The 17,795-nt window shown below is 36.8% G+C and overlaps 1 protein-coding gene and 1 long non-coding RNA gene across 15 annotated transcripts in view; one reads left to right on the top strand and one right to left on the bottom strand.

The window, feature by feature from the left end:
- LDB3 (LIM domain binding 3) overlaps nucleotides 1-17,795 on the bottom strand; it is a 123,611-nt gene that overhangs the window by 44,571 nt on the left and 61,245 nt on the right. For 9 of the 14 annotated variants that reach the window (XM_085229496.1, XM_085229507.1, XM_085229503.1 and 6 more), the window contains exons 6-7: nucleotides 4,636-4,805; nucleotides 3,628-3,664 (exon numbers count right to left, since the gene is read on the bottom strand). In XM_085229496.1, the coding sequence (XP_085085622.1) occupies nucleotides 3,628-3,664; nucleotides 4,636-4,805 (207 nt within the window). Of the gene's footprint in view, nucleotides 1-3,627; nucleotides 3,665-4,635; nucleotides 4,806-11,327; nucleotides 11,532-14,569; nucleotides 14,593-17,795 lie in introns of all 14 variants that reach the window. The other 5 variants (XM_085229506.1, XM_085229502.1, XM_010714188.4 and 2 more) reach the window with 2 other exon arrangements.
- LOC146543847 (uncharacterized) lies at nucleotides 310-11,149 on the top strand. The gene is made up of 2 exons (XR_014884720.1): nucleotides 310-3,770; nucleotides 5,292-11,149. It is a non-coding gene; the product is annotated as an uncharacterized LOC146543847 (long non-coding RNA).

Consider the following 17,795-nt stretch of genomic DNA (forward strand, 5'->3'; position numbering starts at 1 on the left):
GATTTGTTTCCCCAGATTTTCAGTGCAAAGAAAGCTGGATGATCCTTTTTAGACCACAAATGAATATTTTTGCATTTGTTCATTTCTGAGGAGTAACTTCAAGTAACTTCATATTCTATGACTTATATTTGGTATTACAGGTCTGCTTTTGCTAGAAATGCAGTGCAATCCCATTGTTTTCCTGCCAGCAGATTCGCTTGGCTCTTCCCTCCCCAACCCAAACAGTCATTTAAAGTTAATTCAGTACAGGAGCAAAATTACTGCAAATATTTTCCATTCCATAATTAATACATAGGCCAGCATATTTATATGTATTTCTCATGCTGTCCTATAAGGCCATCAGATGCAGCATTCAGCAGTAGTTTCTTTAGGTTTCTCAACAGAAGTAAGTATAAGTATTTCTGATCTGTGTTATCTGATTTCTGATTTGTGTTAAAGAGCAGAATAACTTGGGATTTTCAAAAGTGCAGTCCTGTGAATAACTCATCTCCCCCTGTCAGTTTTGACTGCAGACTGGTGCTCGTGAGCAAGTTATAAGCAATGTTCAGCACCTCTCAGAGCTTAATTTTTTCTAGATGTTCTATAGCTTAAATTAAGATTTTGCAAACAAAAAGCGAAAGGAGGAGGATGTGGGATGAGAGTGTAGTCAAGGAGAAATATATGTTACTTACAGATTTATTTGATCAATTGCAAACAGATTATTTTACCTATTTTGCCTATTATTTAAACTCAAAGTTAGCTCTGTTAATTGTAGCAGAACTTGAGAGTGAAACCAGTGAAAAAGAGAGGAACAGACCAGACTGGTTTTACTCCTCAGGCTGAATATAGCACAAGACATTGAACAGTGTAAATATCAACAAGTTCACTGATATTTCTAAATTTTCTTTCTAAATCTAGGGAGTCTTTATGGGACTTCCTAAACTAATTACTTAAAAATATAAAAAGTGTTTATTGCTGAAACACTAAAAGTGTATGGTGGCATTTATTCCAGTTGCACTGAAGTGTATTAGCTACAGTGGGTCTTAAATAAATTCCATTAATTCCCTCACTGCTTTAAAAATATATCCCTCAGTTCAAGGAAATGGCATTAAGAAACATCTGCTGAACTCGAAACAGATATAATCTTTCTGGAAACTGTTCTGTAACAATCATCACAACAACAAATTAATGTTTTCACAGCAAGTTATAATCATATGTGCACCTTCAAAGTAGCAGTAACATGAGCAAAAGGAAGTCATGCTCTGCATTCAGTGATGTTAACAGAAAATAAATATTCTGCTACCTGGAGATTCTAAGTCTTACCGATACCACTCAAAGCATATGTTAAGAAATTAGAAGCAACAATCCAAAAGTGACTATTTTTATGTGAAATGAGCCTGCCAAAAGTGAGCCACATGTTCTTTTTTCCAAATGTTTGGAGGAAATCTTATTGCCATTTCATGCAGCTCTTGCTGACTACACTGAAGAACTGACACAGAGGCAAGGAAAACATCAGAGGGTGACTGCTCACAACATGTTCTAGAACCAAAGTCATCCATTCTGGCAGCTTACATTTTGACACATATAATTTTTTTTTTTTTTTCCATAAAGCCAAAACAAGATCAATGCAACATTTAACCTGATAAGCTTCGCACCCCACAATTCTGTGATATCCTTTTGCGTTTGAGAGCCCAGGAAGCCTTCCAGCTGATCTCCTAATTGCGGGCATGGAGCAAAACCTGGTTGTACAGGCTGTATAGTGTCTGGAAAAGACACTAATGAGAAGTTTGTACTCCGTTATTGTGATGGGAGAGTGAAGTGCATGTATTAATTCTGTGCATCTGACATAGCTTTTTCCATTCTTTCCAAAACCAAAAGATGAAACAGAGAGAGGGGTCCAATCAACCCAAGAAAACATATGATAGACACATGCATAACCAGTGCCTCTGCTACAAAATCTGCAGGTGGAGTACGTATAATGTATGAAGTAGGCACTAGGGCACCAAGATGAGGCAAGTGCTATCAGTTTGCTATGAAAGAGGCCGTATTTCACTTCTTGTACCAGAGCTCATGATATATTACTACACACATTGTACTACTAACTATCCACTACAATATTCCCTTCTGTCTCTACTACCAAAGAATGTCCTTGAACTTCTTTTGGTAATCCAGATATGCTTAAATATACTCAAAATCATTACTGTCCTTGTGGAAAAAAAATAAAAATAAAAAAATAGTAGCATTAATACATTAAAACTGCAGAAGATGTGCAATGCCTAGCAAATACAGTCATGTACTTTAAGTTACACTAAAAAATGTAGTTTACACTATGCATGTTGATGTACATGCAACCTATCTAATACCACATTGAACTTTTAGGGAACTATCTAGTGTTTTACAAAGCCACAAACTACATCCAGAGAGATCACTTCTTTAATAAAATATATTACTATCAGATGTGTGTGTAGGAGAGCTGTTACATTCACTACAGCATTTAAAATCCCTCCATAGTAAGGATTCACGTGTGTGCTATTGCATCAAAACATGTAATGTAGGGTACATTTTCTAAGAGTTGGGCTTGCACATTTGATAGGAGAAATGAATCCAGCGGGGATGTAATGCCAAGCCTGATATTCAGGTACCTACCCACAAACTTTGGTGAACTGCAATGGAAGGCTTGTGGCAGACATAAACTGAAAGTCTACATACTGTATTTTCATAGGGAAAATGACAGCCATCTTTCTCACTAGCTCAACTTGCATTGTGATCAAAAGCTCAAAGTATTCATGAAGAAACATGCTGGTAAAAAGACAACAATGACAAAATAGAGCAAGTGGATTGAATATCAAAGAAGTCACAAACCCAGCTAGTGGTGTAGAGTAGCTAATATGAAATAGGAGTTTGAAGTACCGAAATAGAAAAATCAGGCTTACATGCAGGATGCTCTGATTCAACTTCAATTATTAAGCTGTACACAATAATGTAATATAAAGTGGATCCCTGGCAGTATAGGAAAACATAAGATGATCACAGGCCTTTAATTCCTTATATCTGAGCATACTCATTTTATCAGCATTATTGTTAGATCATAGAAGGAGACAAATATATTTCACCTCAGCAAAAGCAGTCCTGTGCTTCCTTATTATACAGGTTTTGGTTGCACTTTCAACAAAACATGAGCAAATGATTATGGATATGAATGGAAAAAGGCTCCTTTAGAGTGTATCGTTTCAGATGAATCAGATGTCAGTCAGGATCATCCAAATAAATTGCACATAAATTTCAATGCTGTCACAACATAACATATTTTCATACAGTTACACAATCAAGCAGTTACACAGGATTTGGTCATAGAAGCTCACTGCATTCACACACAGAGTAAAGTACATAAAAGTTGCATGGGCAGGGAGCTTTCAGATTTGAACACACTTTTTTGTACTGTCTTCAATGCATGCCAATTTGTTAACCCTTTTCATTCAAATTACTCTCACTGATAGCATTTTAATTTTAGTTACTTTTAACTAACTGTGTTAGAGCCAATGTGTAAGGCAAGAAAATAGTTGCGTATGTTAGCATTAATGCTGTTTTAAAACACTATTTGGTTATCACTAGGGACAAAAGCCATGTTTTTCACAAGGACTTTCTTACCTTGATCTCCTCAGGGCTTCTTCATCTGGATCTTGCACTGCAGGGAAAAAGCATTTCCATTAGAACAGAAATGAAGAAAGAAATAATCAGCTTCGTGATAAAATTACAAGTTCTTCAGAAAAGCATCAAAAGCCTGTTTGAAGGTACGCTGATGCTGACTTTGCAGCAGTGGCTTTTGTAACAGTGGCAAGAGGAGCAGTTTCCCTAGAGCTAGGCAGAGAGATCTTAGTAGGAAGGTGGCTATTACTACTACAACCTCATTTGTTTACTAGCAGCATTTCATAGCTGTAGGCAATGACCCTACAGAGAGGGCTTGCTGTTCTGTGGAATTGCATCAGAGGCAGCAGTAGATTAATATAAGGAGAAAAAAAATATTTCTCCGTGATGTTGGAAAGATTCTTGAAGTAGAACAGAAACAAGATGTGAGTTTAGCACCAGATGGTCAGAAAAATATTTCTGTACGCAATAACCAAAGAAGTTCAAACTCATAACATTCACAAAAGATTTAGGTTTAAATTAAAGGCTGATAGAGAAACATAGGTAAAGTACAAACAGTGATCCTTGTTTTGTCTTTTTTTTTTTTTTTTAATTCAGGAATTCATTTCTGTAGAAGTCTGTTACAAGTTACTTAAGTGCTTTGTCCTTTCTCTAATGAATTGATGGCTTTTATGTCTAAATTGCTGGAAAGTGAAAGATCACTGTGCATAGATTAGATTTGTAAGAACGGATTATAGGGTCCCAGATAAACTTCTACTGTACAGTCTTATACTTATTTTAGTGAGACCCCTGGCAGATCAAAGAATTTGCTTCATGAAGTATGAGGTGAGACATAAACATGGATTTCCTAATTCCCAAAAGTTACATTCAAGGCTTCTCTGTCTGATCTTACCTCTCAGTGACAATGACTGCACGAAGAGTGTGAACCAAGTATTAGTCACCAGTGCTAGGATAAGAAAATAAAGAGACAAATCTAAAACCAGGATGAGGAAGATGCTTTATTTGACTTACTGAACTCCGTTCCAGTCATCTGGGCAAGGATGCGAAAAGACTTAGACTGCAGGTTGGCAGAACGGCGGCTCCAATCTTCAGTTTCATCTTCAGGCTTGTTTTGAGTTTTGAGAACAGCCTGATACACTGGAGATGCACTGTCTACGTGAGGATCTTTAATAGGAAGGGTACTGGAATTCAGAAAGTGAAACATTGAGAAACAAGACATGGCAACTTTCATCTTAACTGCTCTCCGGTCTTACAGCTTCTCATCCGAATTAACAGCAATTCAAAACAAAAGGACAAATACATAGATCAACATCAAGTGAATTAAGAAAGATTTTGCTCATTTTAACTGTGAAATCGTTCAAACCCTTATATTTAATGCACTCTGAAAATGCTTGGAAATATCTGTTCATGATTCCTCAGCCAAAGCAGCCATAAGCTTCTGTGATATGATGATATAAAGGAGACTGATGATAAAGGAGACTTATTTCTCCAAGCATTCTGACCAATATTATTTCTTTAAAAACAGCTTTGTGTTGGTACTATTTTACATTATGTTTCAATATAGCTTTGGGCCAGTGTGTTTTAAGGTTGCATGTAAAAACAGAGAACACATTTCATTATATTATTAATGTAATACGCTTTTTAATTAGTGTTTTTTTCCTTTCCAGAGGTCATTATTCTTGGACAGAAGTCTGAATTAAAACTCAAGCTGCTGTAACTCCAGATTCATCGCCTACTTTTAGTAGAAAAAAGATGACTTGTACTCAAGACTTACGTATTTTATATCTAAAAATTTCAGCAGCAAAATGTACCTCAGGCTTTTTCAATGTCTCTCATCATCATCTTGCACAATGATATCCAGGAGGAAACTTCTAATTTTTCCACATCCAAAACCAAAACTACAGAACTCTGTAGCACACGTGAGGTTAACGTGTTTTTTTGTTTGTTTGTTTTTCCCCCTGCATAAATAATTCCTGCATGACACTGTGAGGGAATGATATACAGCCATGTAGTAACTTGACTACGTGACTTCTGTGAACACAGGGTCTTTTTCTGAAGCGAGTGATTATTTTTAACTGCTTTAATGTGCTATTCCATACAGAGATTTGCAGGCAGGATATTCAACCTCACAAAAATGAGAAATGACTCAAAAAATAGGGGCCATAACTCAGTGCTATAAAGTTTAGTGAACGGTCACCTGCTGTACAAGTTGCTTCTCTGGCTCAGGCTCCAATTTAGTGTTATCTGAGAATTTTGCGTATTGCAGAGGAAATCAGCAAGGAAGTCGGTTTTGCTATTTGAAAGCAGATGAGGAATGGTGAAAAAGCCAAAAGCATATCTGATATGCTATATACGGAGGTAGATCCTAAAGTAATGCCTCCTATTTATTATCATGGAAACTACAGCACATACAAAGAATACAATATCTCTATTTGAGAGAGAAAATTCTTAGCTACATAATTCAACATAGTCACCTCTATTAAGTATGCACTTTTGCCAGTGATGAACGAGAACCTGCATGCCACACACATAAAGACTTGCACCAGCGGAGGTGACCCACTGTTTCACAGCTGCTATGATTGCATTGTTGCTAGAAAAACGTTGCTCACAGTCTACCTCCATTGAACTGAGCAAGCAAAAGCCAGAAGGTGCCAAACTCAAACTATACAGTGAGTGTTGTAGGACAGTCCAGCCAAGATTGGCAGTTTCTCCCACAGTCTTCAAACGGGTATGGGACTTGACATTTTTGCATTGCAAGAGAAAGGTTGTCTTCTTCTCTGGCCTGAGTATTAAGTCTGAGTCCTCAGCTTAATCAGTGCTGTGATATAGCAGTCAGAACTGATGACTTGCCCGGGCACCAGGAAATTCAGAAAGATTGTGTCTTTCCTATTCTGAAAGAGCACACATCACTTTACTGGCTGAGGGCTGTGTGATGAACTTCTTCACGAATTCACATCACCACTCAATGGACTACCATTTTGACTTCAGCTTGTAATGCTGACTCCCTGTCTCATCACTGGTAATGATGTGATCCAGGAAATAGTCACCTTCAGCCTTCTATTGGTATAATAGCTCTTGACAAACTTGCATGCAGCGTCCTTTTGTTTCAGTGTAAGCATTTGTGGAAACCATCTGGCACAAAATTCATCCAACTCCTGCATTGCCTCCATTGTTTGCAATACAATGAAGCTGATATTCAATTCTGTACAAAGCTCCTGGTTGTAACCCACAAATTCATGTGGATGAGCTTATGGGGCACTCTTCATTTCATAACGTGACAGCTGTGCATGGCTATCTAGAACATGGCTGGTCTTTCATTTCACTATCACCAGAGCTGAAATGTACCACCCACTGCTTCACTGTGCTAACATCCAGTGTTTCATCTCCATAAACATTCAGCAACCATCAACTAATATCAGTGGGTGCCATTTTTCCACGTAGAGGAATTCAATTCCGCACTTTTGCTTCATACACGTTTCCATGCATGTCAGACTCCAGTCTGTCAGACTGCCCCTCTGCTGCCATCTGTCACATGGCAACAAACTGTAATGGAGTATTGGTGGAAGGTTCAATCTCTATTCCATACCACCAACATCCACCTCTGACATCAAGGGCCAACTTAATATAATAGGAGGCACTACTACCACAAACAGCTCTCATACAGCATACACTAAAAAAAAATAAATAAATAAATACTAGTAGGCAATACCTTAAATGTCAGCACTTTCCAGGTGACACACATCTCTGCGTCAGCACTGCTTAATAAACTTTTTTAGTGGATCCACAACTAGTGATAGCATGGATGTGTTTTTCAAGTAAGACTGCAAGGGGTTCAGAAACATGACACATGCTTATATATGCTGTAGACTCACAGCATGTGTGATATCTGGCTGTTTCATACCTCAACACCTTCAGATTTCTTTTTTTTTTTTCTTTTTTTTTTTTTAAAGAATATTTATATTTCTCATACACCCAGCATATGCAGACTTTTCACTTCCTTGAGGACTCAGTTGGACACAAGTTTCAGTACTACATGGTGGAGCAGAGCTTTGGAAAAAAAGACCCTAAAAATGAATCTTCAGTTCAATATCTGAAAAAACAACTTCCCCTAAAGGTGACCTAGTTTTCAAGTTCCCAGCTGCACTTCAGGCATTCTTCTTAGTATCGACTAAGCATGCAGTATCTTTTGCCTTATCGATAGAATCACAGAATGGCTGGGGTTGGAAGGGATCTTTAAAGATTATCCCATTCTAAAACCTCTGCTGAGGGCAGGGTAATATCTAGGGGGAGGAAAGGCTAGGTGACTACTTTAATTGGCCAACAGTTACTTTATACCTCAGTATACCTCAGTATTCCAGTGCTGAAGTTCAAAAAAGGAAAAAACAACCCTGCTAGACCTGATAACAAATTTTAAAACTGCAATCTGTTGCAAGCTGGATATGCAGTACTGTTGATTTTAACCATGTACTCCTGTGGCAATTGTGGTATGCAACTCATAGATGATTCAAATTCTGTTCTTTACATGCTCTAGTTAAATTGCTTTATATTTATATTACAGCCAAGATGCAAAGAGGCAATTTAAAAGCGTATGTATGGATATGCTATTTTCTCTAAAGACTAGACCACAGATTTCATAGTAGCAGTACATGGCATTAATATGACATATTAATGTCTTTGTGGTAGATGATTAAGGCAGGAAATGGAGGTTGGTGAATTAACCTCCATAGAAGAGTGAAATATGCTCCTATAAATTGAACTAGATTAATGCAATACATTGAAATAGTTCCAAATCTGTCTTTACTGCAGCAGGCCTTTTTCTTTTTTTAGATTGTAATTACATTGCAGATGAGTATCTTGGACATACAAGCCACTCAGGATGGAAGTGCAAAACACAGAGCATCACTAATTATGAGCACTTCATAAACCTAAATGTGGTGTTTGATTCACACAGATAGTTGAACTACATACATAACAATGTTAATAAGTAGTTCTTTAATTCAATTTTTCCATCTGGGTATACACGTGCAGAAATATCATGCATCCTTAAGAACGTTACCTCAAATTGACATTACTGGAAAAAAAAAATCTGTCCAAATGTATTAGAGATTTTGAGTTTTCTTAATACAATACCCTAAGATATTATAGTAGTATTCAATAGAAAGTTCTCTTTTTGCACATTACCATACAGATATTATTAGCGTTAAAAGAAGCTTAAAAGACAGTCAAATCTATTTGGATATGTACAAATGTGATTTTATCTTACAGTTCATTATAAAATATTGTTTAGCCTGTGAATCACTTCTGAATCATGACTCAGTTTTAATGCAAGCAAGTAGATAGACGATAAGTAAAAACTTCTGAAGGACTATATAGCTCTACCCTTAATGTCAGCATACAGCAAAATATTGTAACACAGGATATTAGACTAATTCTGGCTATTGACCAATGCTTTGAGATGCAAAAGGAAAAAGCCAGTTCCTGCAGATCAGAAAATTATACAGCCAAGCTAGCTTATTGTAAAGAGGTGCTAGACTTTATTTAGTTTATACAGTCACATTATTGATTCTGCTACCGGAACTGTGAGATCTTAATCCTGATAAAGCTGTTGGATTTATATCTGCTTACGTGAATTGTGAATTTGGCTGAAACTGCATAACGGAACTTAAAAGAGGTTTTACTGAAATGTACTTAAAATACCTGACCACACGGTTTTACTGCAATCAACTCTTAGTTCTTGGTATATCAAAATTAATTATAACAAAGCAACATACAATAAAATATGAAGTCAGAGCATTTGAACATTGCTATCCTGATGTTTTAGTTTGAGGCCTGAATAATTGTAAGTAATTTATAAGCTTTCCTTTATGTTCTCCAGGGCAATCCAGTATTTGTGAGTTATTTTCTAAACAGCATAGGCCTGACACTGGTCTAACTAATAGAAAAGATCACTGATTTCAAATGGTTAAACTGGAGGATGAATCCCTGTCCTATCAGATATCAGAAGTAAACAGTATTTGCACTTATTGTGTGTCAAAAAGAACAGAAACCTTTTGGATCTGCAGTCGTAGCACTGTATTACATACACACCTGTATTACATACCACCTCATGGCTTCAGAACTTATCTGTAATGTAAAGTTAGAAGCCCAGAGAAAGGTAACACGTGTTACTATAATAGGCAGAGAATTGGGACCAAATGAATCAGTACATAATTTAGTCTGCTTTTATTTGACAAACTTCTCATACTATAATTTCTGCATGAAACAAACTCTTATCTCAGAGCTTATCTATTAGCAACCTGAAGAGTTGCGGTAATATCAGCAAGGATTGTGTCTTCCTATCTAGATTTAAAAGGTTGTGTTCATAGTAGGATAACTGAGAAATAACATGGAGAAATTTGTTTAGTCACTCAAGCGTTAGGAGTTTTTAAAAAATAATTTATAAATCAGGCTGTAACACACAGCACAATAGGCTTAGAAAGTTTCCTGCAACTGACCAACACGTAAGAATAGAAGCACAAGTTTCCTCTGGAGTCAAGTGAATGTTTGGCTTAGGAATGGAGTTCTTAAGCATTACTACTTCCATTATATAATGCTACACTATTTGGTAGAAAGTGTTCTTATAATCTACACCCTTATTAAAACCACAGATATAATGAACTTCTTTCATTGCACTTTGTTAAATTGGCAACGTAGTTCTACTTACATCTTTGGAGACTGACTGAGCTGTAATCAAGCCAACAAATTGTTTGGGATGCATCATTAGGGAGTTATGAACACAACAGAATAATATTGGTGGGGGAAAAAAAAAATCTCTCAGTGAGAAAATAGATAGCCAGTAAAGGAAGTGTAAGCAAATCTATAAAGCACCTGCATTATGAATAAGCCTACAGCTAACAAATTTAAAAGAAGCAATGTTAATGTTTGTTGCTCTACCTATATTTTGGAGTTGTGACAAGAAGGTAGGTTCTATTTTAGGTAAAGGATACCTAGTAAGAGAGAAACAGGGCTACACTTACGCCACATATTATTTCAGTTAAGTCACAAATGTGGATAAGTTTATCAGACAAGATTAGCAGAAACGTGCACCAGAAAAACAAAATTATTGAAGATCAATGAGTTTTACTATACTCCTAAGGATTACAAAGCATATGGCATAAGGCATATGTACAGTATATATACTAGAAGGATAACCAAGCATGTGTATAAGGCATATATACAGTATATATACTAGATAAGGGGACAGTACTATAAAATTTTCCATTATAAAGGACACAACCATAGCCAGCACTAAGTAAATACTTGGCATTCTTTAACTATTAATAGAAACCCTCTTCCTTTCTTAATTCAGTGTTTGTAACAAAGAATAGTCAAGATAGGTGAAAAACCATCTATCTTCAAATGCAGAGCACTAAATCTTTTCCTGTGTTATTTGAGGTACCAAAAAAAGTTGCATTTGCTCAATTCCTTCCCAGCTGAAACTAAGACACTAGTTACCCATCTTTTAAACTGAAAAAACAAAACAAAACACCACAAACAGAAAACCACTTTCAAGCAGTACCAGTACCTAGAATTGATTTGTATTTTTCACAGAAAAGATACTCCAGAAAAAAAGAAGAATCAAGGAACAACTCTCATCATGCATATGGGGGCTATTAGATGTATCATGCAGAGAAAGAGCATTCCACACAATGAAATAATCTTACCCAGCAAATTCTCCACCTTGCGCTTGTGCCTGGCCTGCAATTGCATCCATGATGGCATCTTGGGAATACATGCTGATTGGGGTGTTATACTGGGCGTGAATTATAGTAGCCTTGCCGCCTAGGCCTTTCACCTCAATGGGTTTGTGTGTAGACAGAGCAGAGTCCTTCAGGACACTGGGGTTGAAACGCTCCGTGAAATCCGTACTGGATTATACAAGAGTGAGATTCAACAGGAAGGCAGGAGAAGAAAGGAGAAAGGTGTGATAGTTAAGTGAGAGAAAAACTACTAACAGAGGAGTGTACACGTGTATTCACGGCATCTCACCACAAAAGCTTCAGTACAGAGAATAAGAGTCAGCATGATAACAAATAACAGTTAAAAGCTGGCTGCACTCATGAGTGACATCTTTGTGTTGGCTAACAGACAGATAAAAAAGGTGAAGAGTTGTCTTAATAAAAAATCCCTATGTATTTCTCATATTTACATATATTAAAGTTGTACTCTTACACGCATATATAATTGCCTTTGCTTATGTGCATGAATATACACATATGTATGCATGTCCATGGATGTATGCACACCAGTGAACTCCCCACAAAGGGTCATACAAAGCACTAAGAAAGTACAGTGAGGTGAATAGATGTTAGCTTCTCTATTATTTAGAAGATCACTGTGCATAATTAATCACAGTGAAATTTAGTACTCATGCCTTTTCATGCTGAAAGCCCTTCTCAGTCTCTACAGAAGGCCTAAGTGTTGCGATTACATGATAAATGTTTAGTCTCAAATCCAGTTATCATGCAATCAATATTGCGGTCATATGTGGAGGAGATGCAGCCATCTTCTTCCAGTGGCTTTGTTTATGAGGGAAGACTTATTTGAGAAACTGAACTATGAGTAATATAACTGGAGTTCCCATAGCAAAAGGAAGAGTTGGTTTAATGTTGTACTTCAGCTAAATTGCACCTAGGTTCCTTCTACTGCCTAGCTGAATAGTGTTACAGTCCTACAGTTTGGACTGTGCACTGTCTGGAGTTTTAACAAAAAAAATCAAAAGCTCAGCTGATAGTCATTGAAGTAACTGTTCTTCCTTAACCTGTGGAATATCAGATTAACATCCAGTCTGCTAACTACCCTGCTAACAGCAGGAGGATAACAGCAATGCAGCTCCTGAATGCTCACCAGGACTAAGCAAAACTGAGAAATCCATCCTTTGGGAAATGCAGGTATTTCACAAAGATTTCATTTTAAACTGAGTCAAAAGCTAAGAATGGATGTAACCCTCCTGCTCCCAACAGCAGCAGCAAAAGTAGTGCAGTAATTCTGAGAAATGTAATCCAGTTTGAATGGAACAAGTTTCATTTTCAACCTAAAACCACTAGATCGTATTGACTACATTAAGTCTTTTGCAGAATTCCTTCCTGTAATTGAACTACACCTGCTTTGGTTGTGGAACAATACTGATCCTGTCACTCATGAGTTAGCCATGGAGTGTGTCTGAGTACTAAAACAGGACTGCCAACACTGCATTGAGGAAAAAAGAAAATCAAGTAAAGATGGCAACCATCGGACAGTCTTCCAATGGTTAACAAAGATGATGTTCCATCACTGACTCCAGCCAGGAGACTCCACTATGCTTTAAGCCTTCTCTGTGGTGGGATGCCCTGACTGTAGATGGGCAGTAGGAGAGAGGCAGTTACACGTCATTCAGAAATACTCCACAGATCATAAACACCAACATGCTCAAGGAACAGAGATATAAACAAGCACATGCTGTACTACAGCCATAGCCTTTAATGACACACATCAGTGTTATAAGGAAGGAAAATGGAAAGCTGAATTATGCATTCAGGGAAAAAGTGAAAATCTTTTTAAAAATACATTTTCACATCTGAAACACCTCTTCAACAACTGTTCTCCAACATTATATTATCATTATATACATCATCTGTCAAAAGGTGATGTGCAGAGATGTCCACCATGTTATACTTGACTTTACAGCATGCACGTGCCTTACTCTAACAACAGTATCTCTTTTCTTTGTAAAATTCTCAGCAGTCATCTAATCATTACAAACACGTCGGTCCCCAAGACCCTGAATTTACTGTTCTCATTTCCCCACACTACAAGGCTTATTGTAGAGATTCTAAAGCCAGGATCCGAGAAGACTGAACAAAAAGATGGAGATCAAAACTGATGCTTTTAAAGAAGATACATAAAGATGACATGTAAAAATAAACACCAAAGAAAGGCAATGATGCCCCTATAACGTGACTTCTGCTTTCCAGTACAGTCAGAGCAATTATCACTGTAAGGTGTCAAGAGCTTTATTCATTCGAAGGAGGTACATCGATCACATGACATTTCTCCAACACCTCACTGAAATCAACAGACAATGGCAGTCCAGTGTAAATTGTAAGTATTAAGTATTATTTCAATTTTATATATTCTAGTACTACTTCTCTCTTATCAGTTTAAATTTGACATTTGACTAAAACAATTACTTATTTTAAGGTGAACTTAGCCCAGCCTCTTCAGCAATTTATTGACAACATTGAATAATGTTGTCAGAAGAGACAACAGAAGAGAGACTTTAGAGACAGAAGAGGGCTTTAGAGAGAATACTCTGCCCTCATCTTAGAAAACAAGATCAGAGCTGAGTAATCCATAAACTTCACCAATAAAGCAAATCAATCACAGTTCCAAATCAAACATATATACTTATTTGGGGATTTTATTATTATTATTATTTTTCTTACTAGAATCAAATTTCTTTTTAGTTCTTCTCAGTATTAATATCTATTGCCAGCCTAAATTAGAATTCTAATGGAGCGTGGCTTAAGAAATTGTCTTAATGCTTAGACAAAAACACATCACTAATAATGCCCCTAAAAAGGCTCTGATGAATCCTAAAGGCACAAAGACTACATAAAATGTTAGAAGGAATCCAACCCAAGATGAGCAAGTCTGAAAGCATCTACAGGAACTAAGTAAGCGCAGATGCTAAGTCCATTTGCAGTATTAAAACACCATTAAGAAATGCTAAACACATCATGTGCTTAGAACAGAGCACCTCTGGACAACAGTGGCAGCATATGATGCTTGCCAAGCCAACAAGATTTTAAAAAAATGCTTGTAAGCAAGACACAGCAGGAACACCAGGGATCATGCTACCCCAGAAAGCAAATCTTCACACATACAGCATAACACAAATATTTAGCACTACATGAATAATACTAACTTGGAAGTGGTGTTGGTTATAACCTAAAAGAAGAGAAAGAGAACAAACAACATCATAACCAAACAGAAAATATCAGTAGTTTTTACAGTGCAAAAGGAAAAGGTAGTTACAGCTTACTAGAGCTTTAAGACCATCTGCAAATAAGAGCGAAAATAAATGTATGCCTGAAAACCCCAACATGATTAAGAAAGGAAAAAATGCAGGGATTATAGTTTATCTACATGGATTTAGTACGGTACTACGGCATTTTAGCTGACCCTTGAACATGATGTTATTACTGTACATCCCTGAATGTGCTATTATCAAAGTGTATGATAGGAAAAAAAAGTATTTGCAGACTATATTCTCAACTAAAAATAGCAAATATGTTATAGAGATTATATTTTTCCCTTAGATACTAAATATTCAGGGGTGAAATTTGTTCTAGTCAGGTCATCCTCAAAATCAGTATTGCAAGTCTTTTACTTGATGGAGAATACTAAAAAAGTGTTTTAAATCTAAAATTGAGGAATATGTCTTATAATTTAACAAGCTATTGGTTGAAGTTTTACTGCGCATACATTGTGCCAGCAATGGTGTAAGCCAATTAATTTAAGCATAGATATTCCTAATTTTCTCACTGTGAAGACAGTCTTTGCGTTCTGTTTTTTTTTTTTCCAATCCTTATCTGAATATTTTATTTCCTGTGCTATGTACACAGTCTGAATAAACACGTCGTGTATTCTGCTTCACTCCATAAACAAGAAGAGACTGTGACTTGAATGGTAATTCCAGAAAAAACACAATACCAAGCTGAAAACATAAGTCTTACGCAGTCAAAGCTGGGAAGAATGAAGAGAGCATGTTCAGGCTGTCATATTTTATGATATTACTTGCTAATAACTTCTGTTGGTTTCAAGAATGGCTTTCATGGGCAGTATATTTTACCTTAGTTCCTTCAAAGTTTAGATCATATTCACAGATGAAGAAAAATGCATCATGATTTGAGCAAATGAATAACAAAGAGTTCAGGATCAATTAATAATCATTTCTTCTTATTTAGCTGCATGCAACGGTTACTGAGCACTACCCATTCCAACTTGCTACTGCAATGCTGGATCTGGAGCAGATGTGGGACTGATACAAAGCACTGAACAGCAACATTATATTGACATTCAAGCCAGAATGTTAGGTTTTTTCTCTTGGGGAACCTTTGATATGCTGCATTATTTATTTATTTATTTAAAACATACAGACATTTTGCAATTGGTTCACCCTGATGCATTTTTCATGACTGAAAAAATGCTCTCGTGAGTCAGAACTGCAGTAAAGGATTTGTACTTCTGCATTTCCATGGAAAGGACATCACAGATCACCTACTGCAATTACTGTTCTTCAGCCTCTCAGATTCAGGAATATTCATCCAATGTTATAAACCCTACCTGAAGCCAAATATAACAATCTTCTAAGGAACCAGCAGAGCTATATTAGGAACAAGCTGTAGCCTGTAAGCATATCACCGATCCAATATCCATTTTAGGTACCTTCAGGACGACAGCTGGACACTCATTTACAATGAAATACGGTGTAACAGTATCATTTTCTGAAGTAGATTCTAATGGATGCTTTAATCCTCTAATCCAAGTCTCTGCTTTATGCATACAATGACAGAAGTACAGGGTCCTTACCTTATCATTGGTTTTAATGAAAGGATATCTTACAAAAACCAAAATACATGCAAAGATAAAAATCATTACACGTGTATGCTAAGAACAGCTCAACAGCTACATATCAAAAAAATTTTTTTTTAGGTGTGAAGATGTTATCAGTTTCCTTCCAAGAGTAGTTTCTCTTTACATTTCATATGCTATGAAAAAATCCTCTCTGGTTCAGAGCCACACACTATTTTAGCTTAATTCTAAATACAGACACATGAAAGACTCAACTTCTGCTCACGAGGGTTACGCAGTAAGAAGCAAGTAACCCAAGCCACCTGGCAAGTATGTGCAGGACAGGTATCAACAGCCCTTGACCTACAATGGGAAAAATAACTTACATTGGAATGAAAAAGAACCATATGTTAGAAACTGTCACTCGTTCTTCACATTTACTAATGTTCCCCTTCGGGGGCATAAAGTTCTGCACTTTTAACAAACCACCTCTGTGTTTTTTATCCTGCCTTGGGATTCTCAAATCTTTATGTAGAAGTGCATCAGAGCAACAGATGCTCTATTATTCTGGAGAAGTCAAGGAAACAATCTCAAAAGTAGTTTTAGCTTACTGACAGGATTTTTCATGAGGAAACCTCTGACAGCAATTCACACGACTGAGTTTAAGTGATTTGGTGAAAACAGCAAATTGAATTTGTATTTCAACAAATCGAAACAAAATACATCTTCAAATTCACCCCCAAACCTGCATTTTCTTTTTACTCCACTGATAAGTGCATGCTCATGAATGTTTTGAAGCTTCAGAATCTCACGACCTCTATACCATATCTCATTCAAAGCAACAAAGTCCAGAATGGATTTTGCAGGGCTCAGAGTGCCTTCCTTGCGTGCTCCTTCACATAACAAAATGGAGACAAACATGAATGATACAAAGTCCCAAGGTAGTTACATATTTCATTTCACTATCTGAAGAGCAGTTAGAATGACACCTCTCACTTTATGGTTAACACTCCAGTGGGACTGGGAAAGACTTAATGCATTCCTAAGTTTATTTGCATGTAAACAGATTTAGAATGCTCTAAACCTCAGAGAATTACCCGAGAAGATAGGATAAATGCAGTTTTAATGTGGTTTTCTTTTTTTAAAAAAACAGAACACTTAGATGATTTTTCATATACTGTATTGTTTGTCATTCAAATCCATACACACTTCCATGTCAAGTGCCATTCTGTCAGACTGCCCCTCTGCTGCCATCTGTCACACAGGAAAAAAATGTAATGGAATACTGGTGGGAAGATTCAACCTCTACTTCCATACCACTAATATCCACCTCTGATACTGTGGGCCCACATAATAAAATAGGAGGCATTACTTTTGGAGCAGCCCTTGTACATTTTGATTACGTGTATGTGTAATGGAGAAAAAAGCACGGAAAAACCACAGAACGAAGACAGAATTCCAGTAGCAATTGGACAGATCAGGATGGAAAAGCATTACAACAGAGGTGTGATGATGGAAGGACTGGCATGATAGAAAGGTGTTACACAGGAAGAGAAGAACATTGCTCACCTGTACCA

The sequence above is a fragment of the Meleagris gallopavo genome, chromosome 8 (assembly GCF_905368555.1).
Source record: "Meleagris gallopavo chromosome 8, MGAL_WU_HG_1.1, whole genome shotgun sequence".
NCBI lineage: Eukaryota > Metazoa > Chordata > Aves > Galliformes > Phasianidae > Meleagris > Meleagris gallopavo.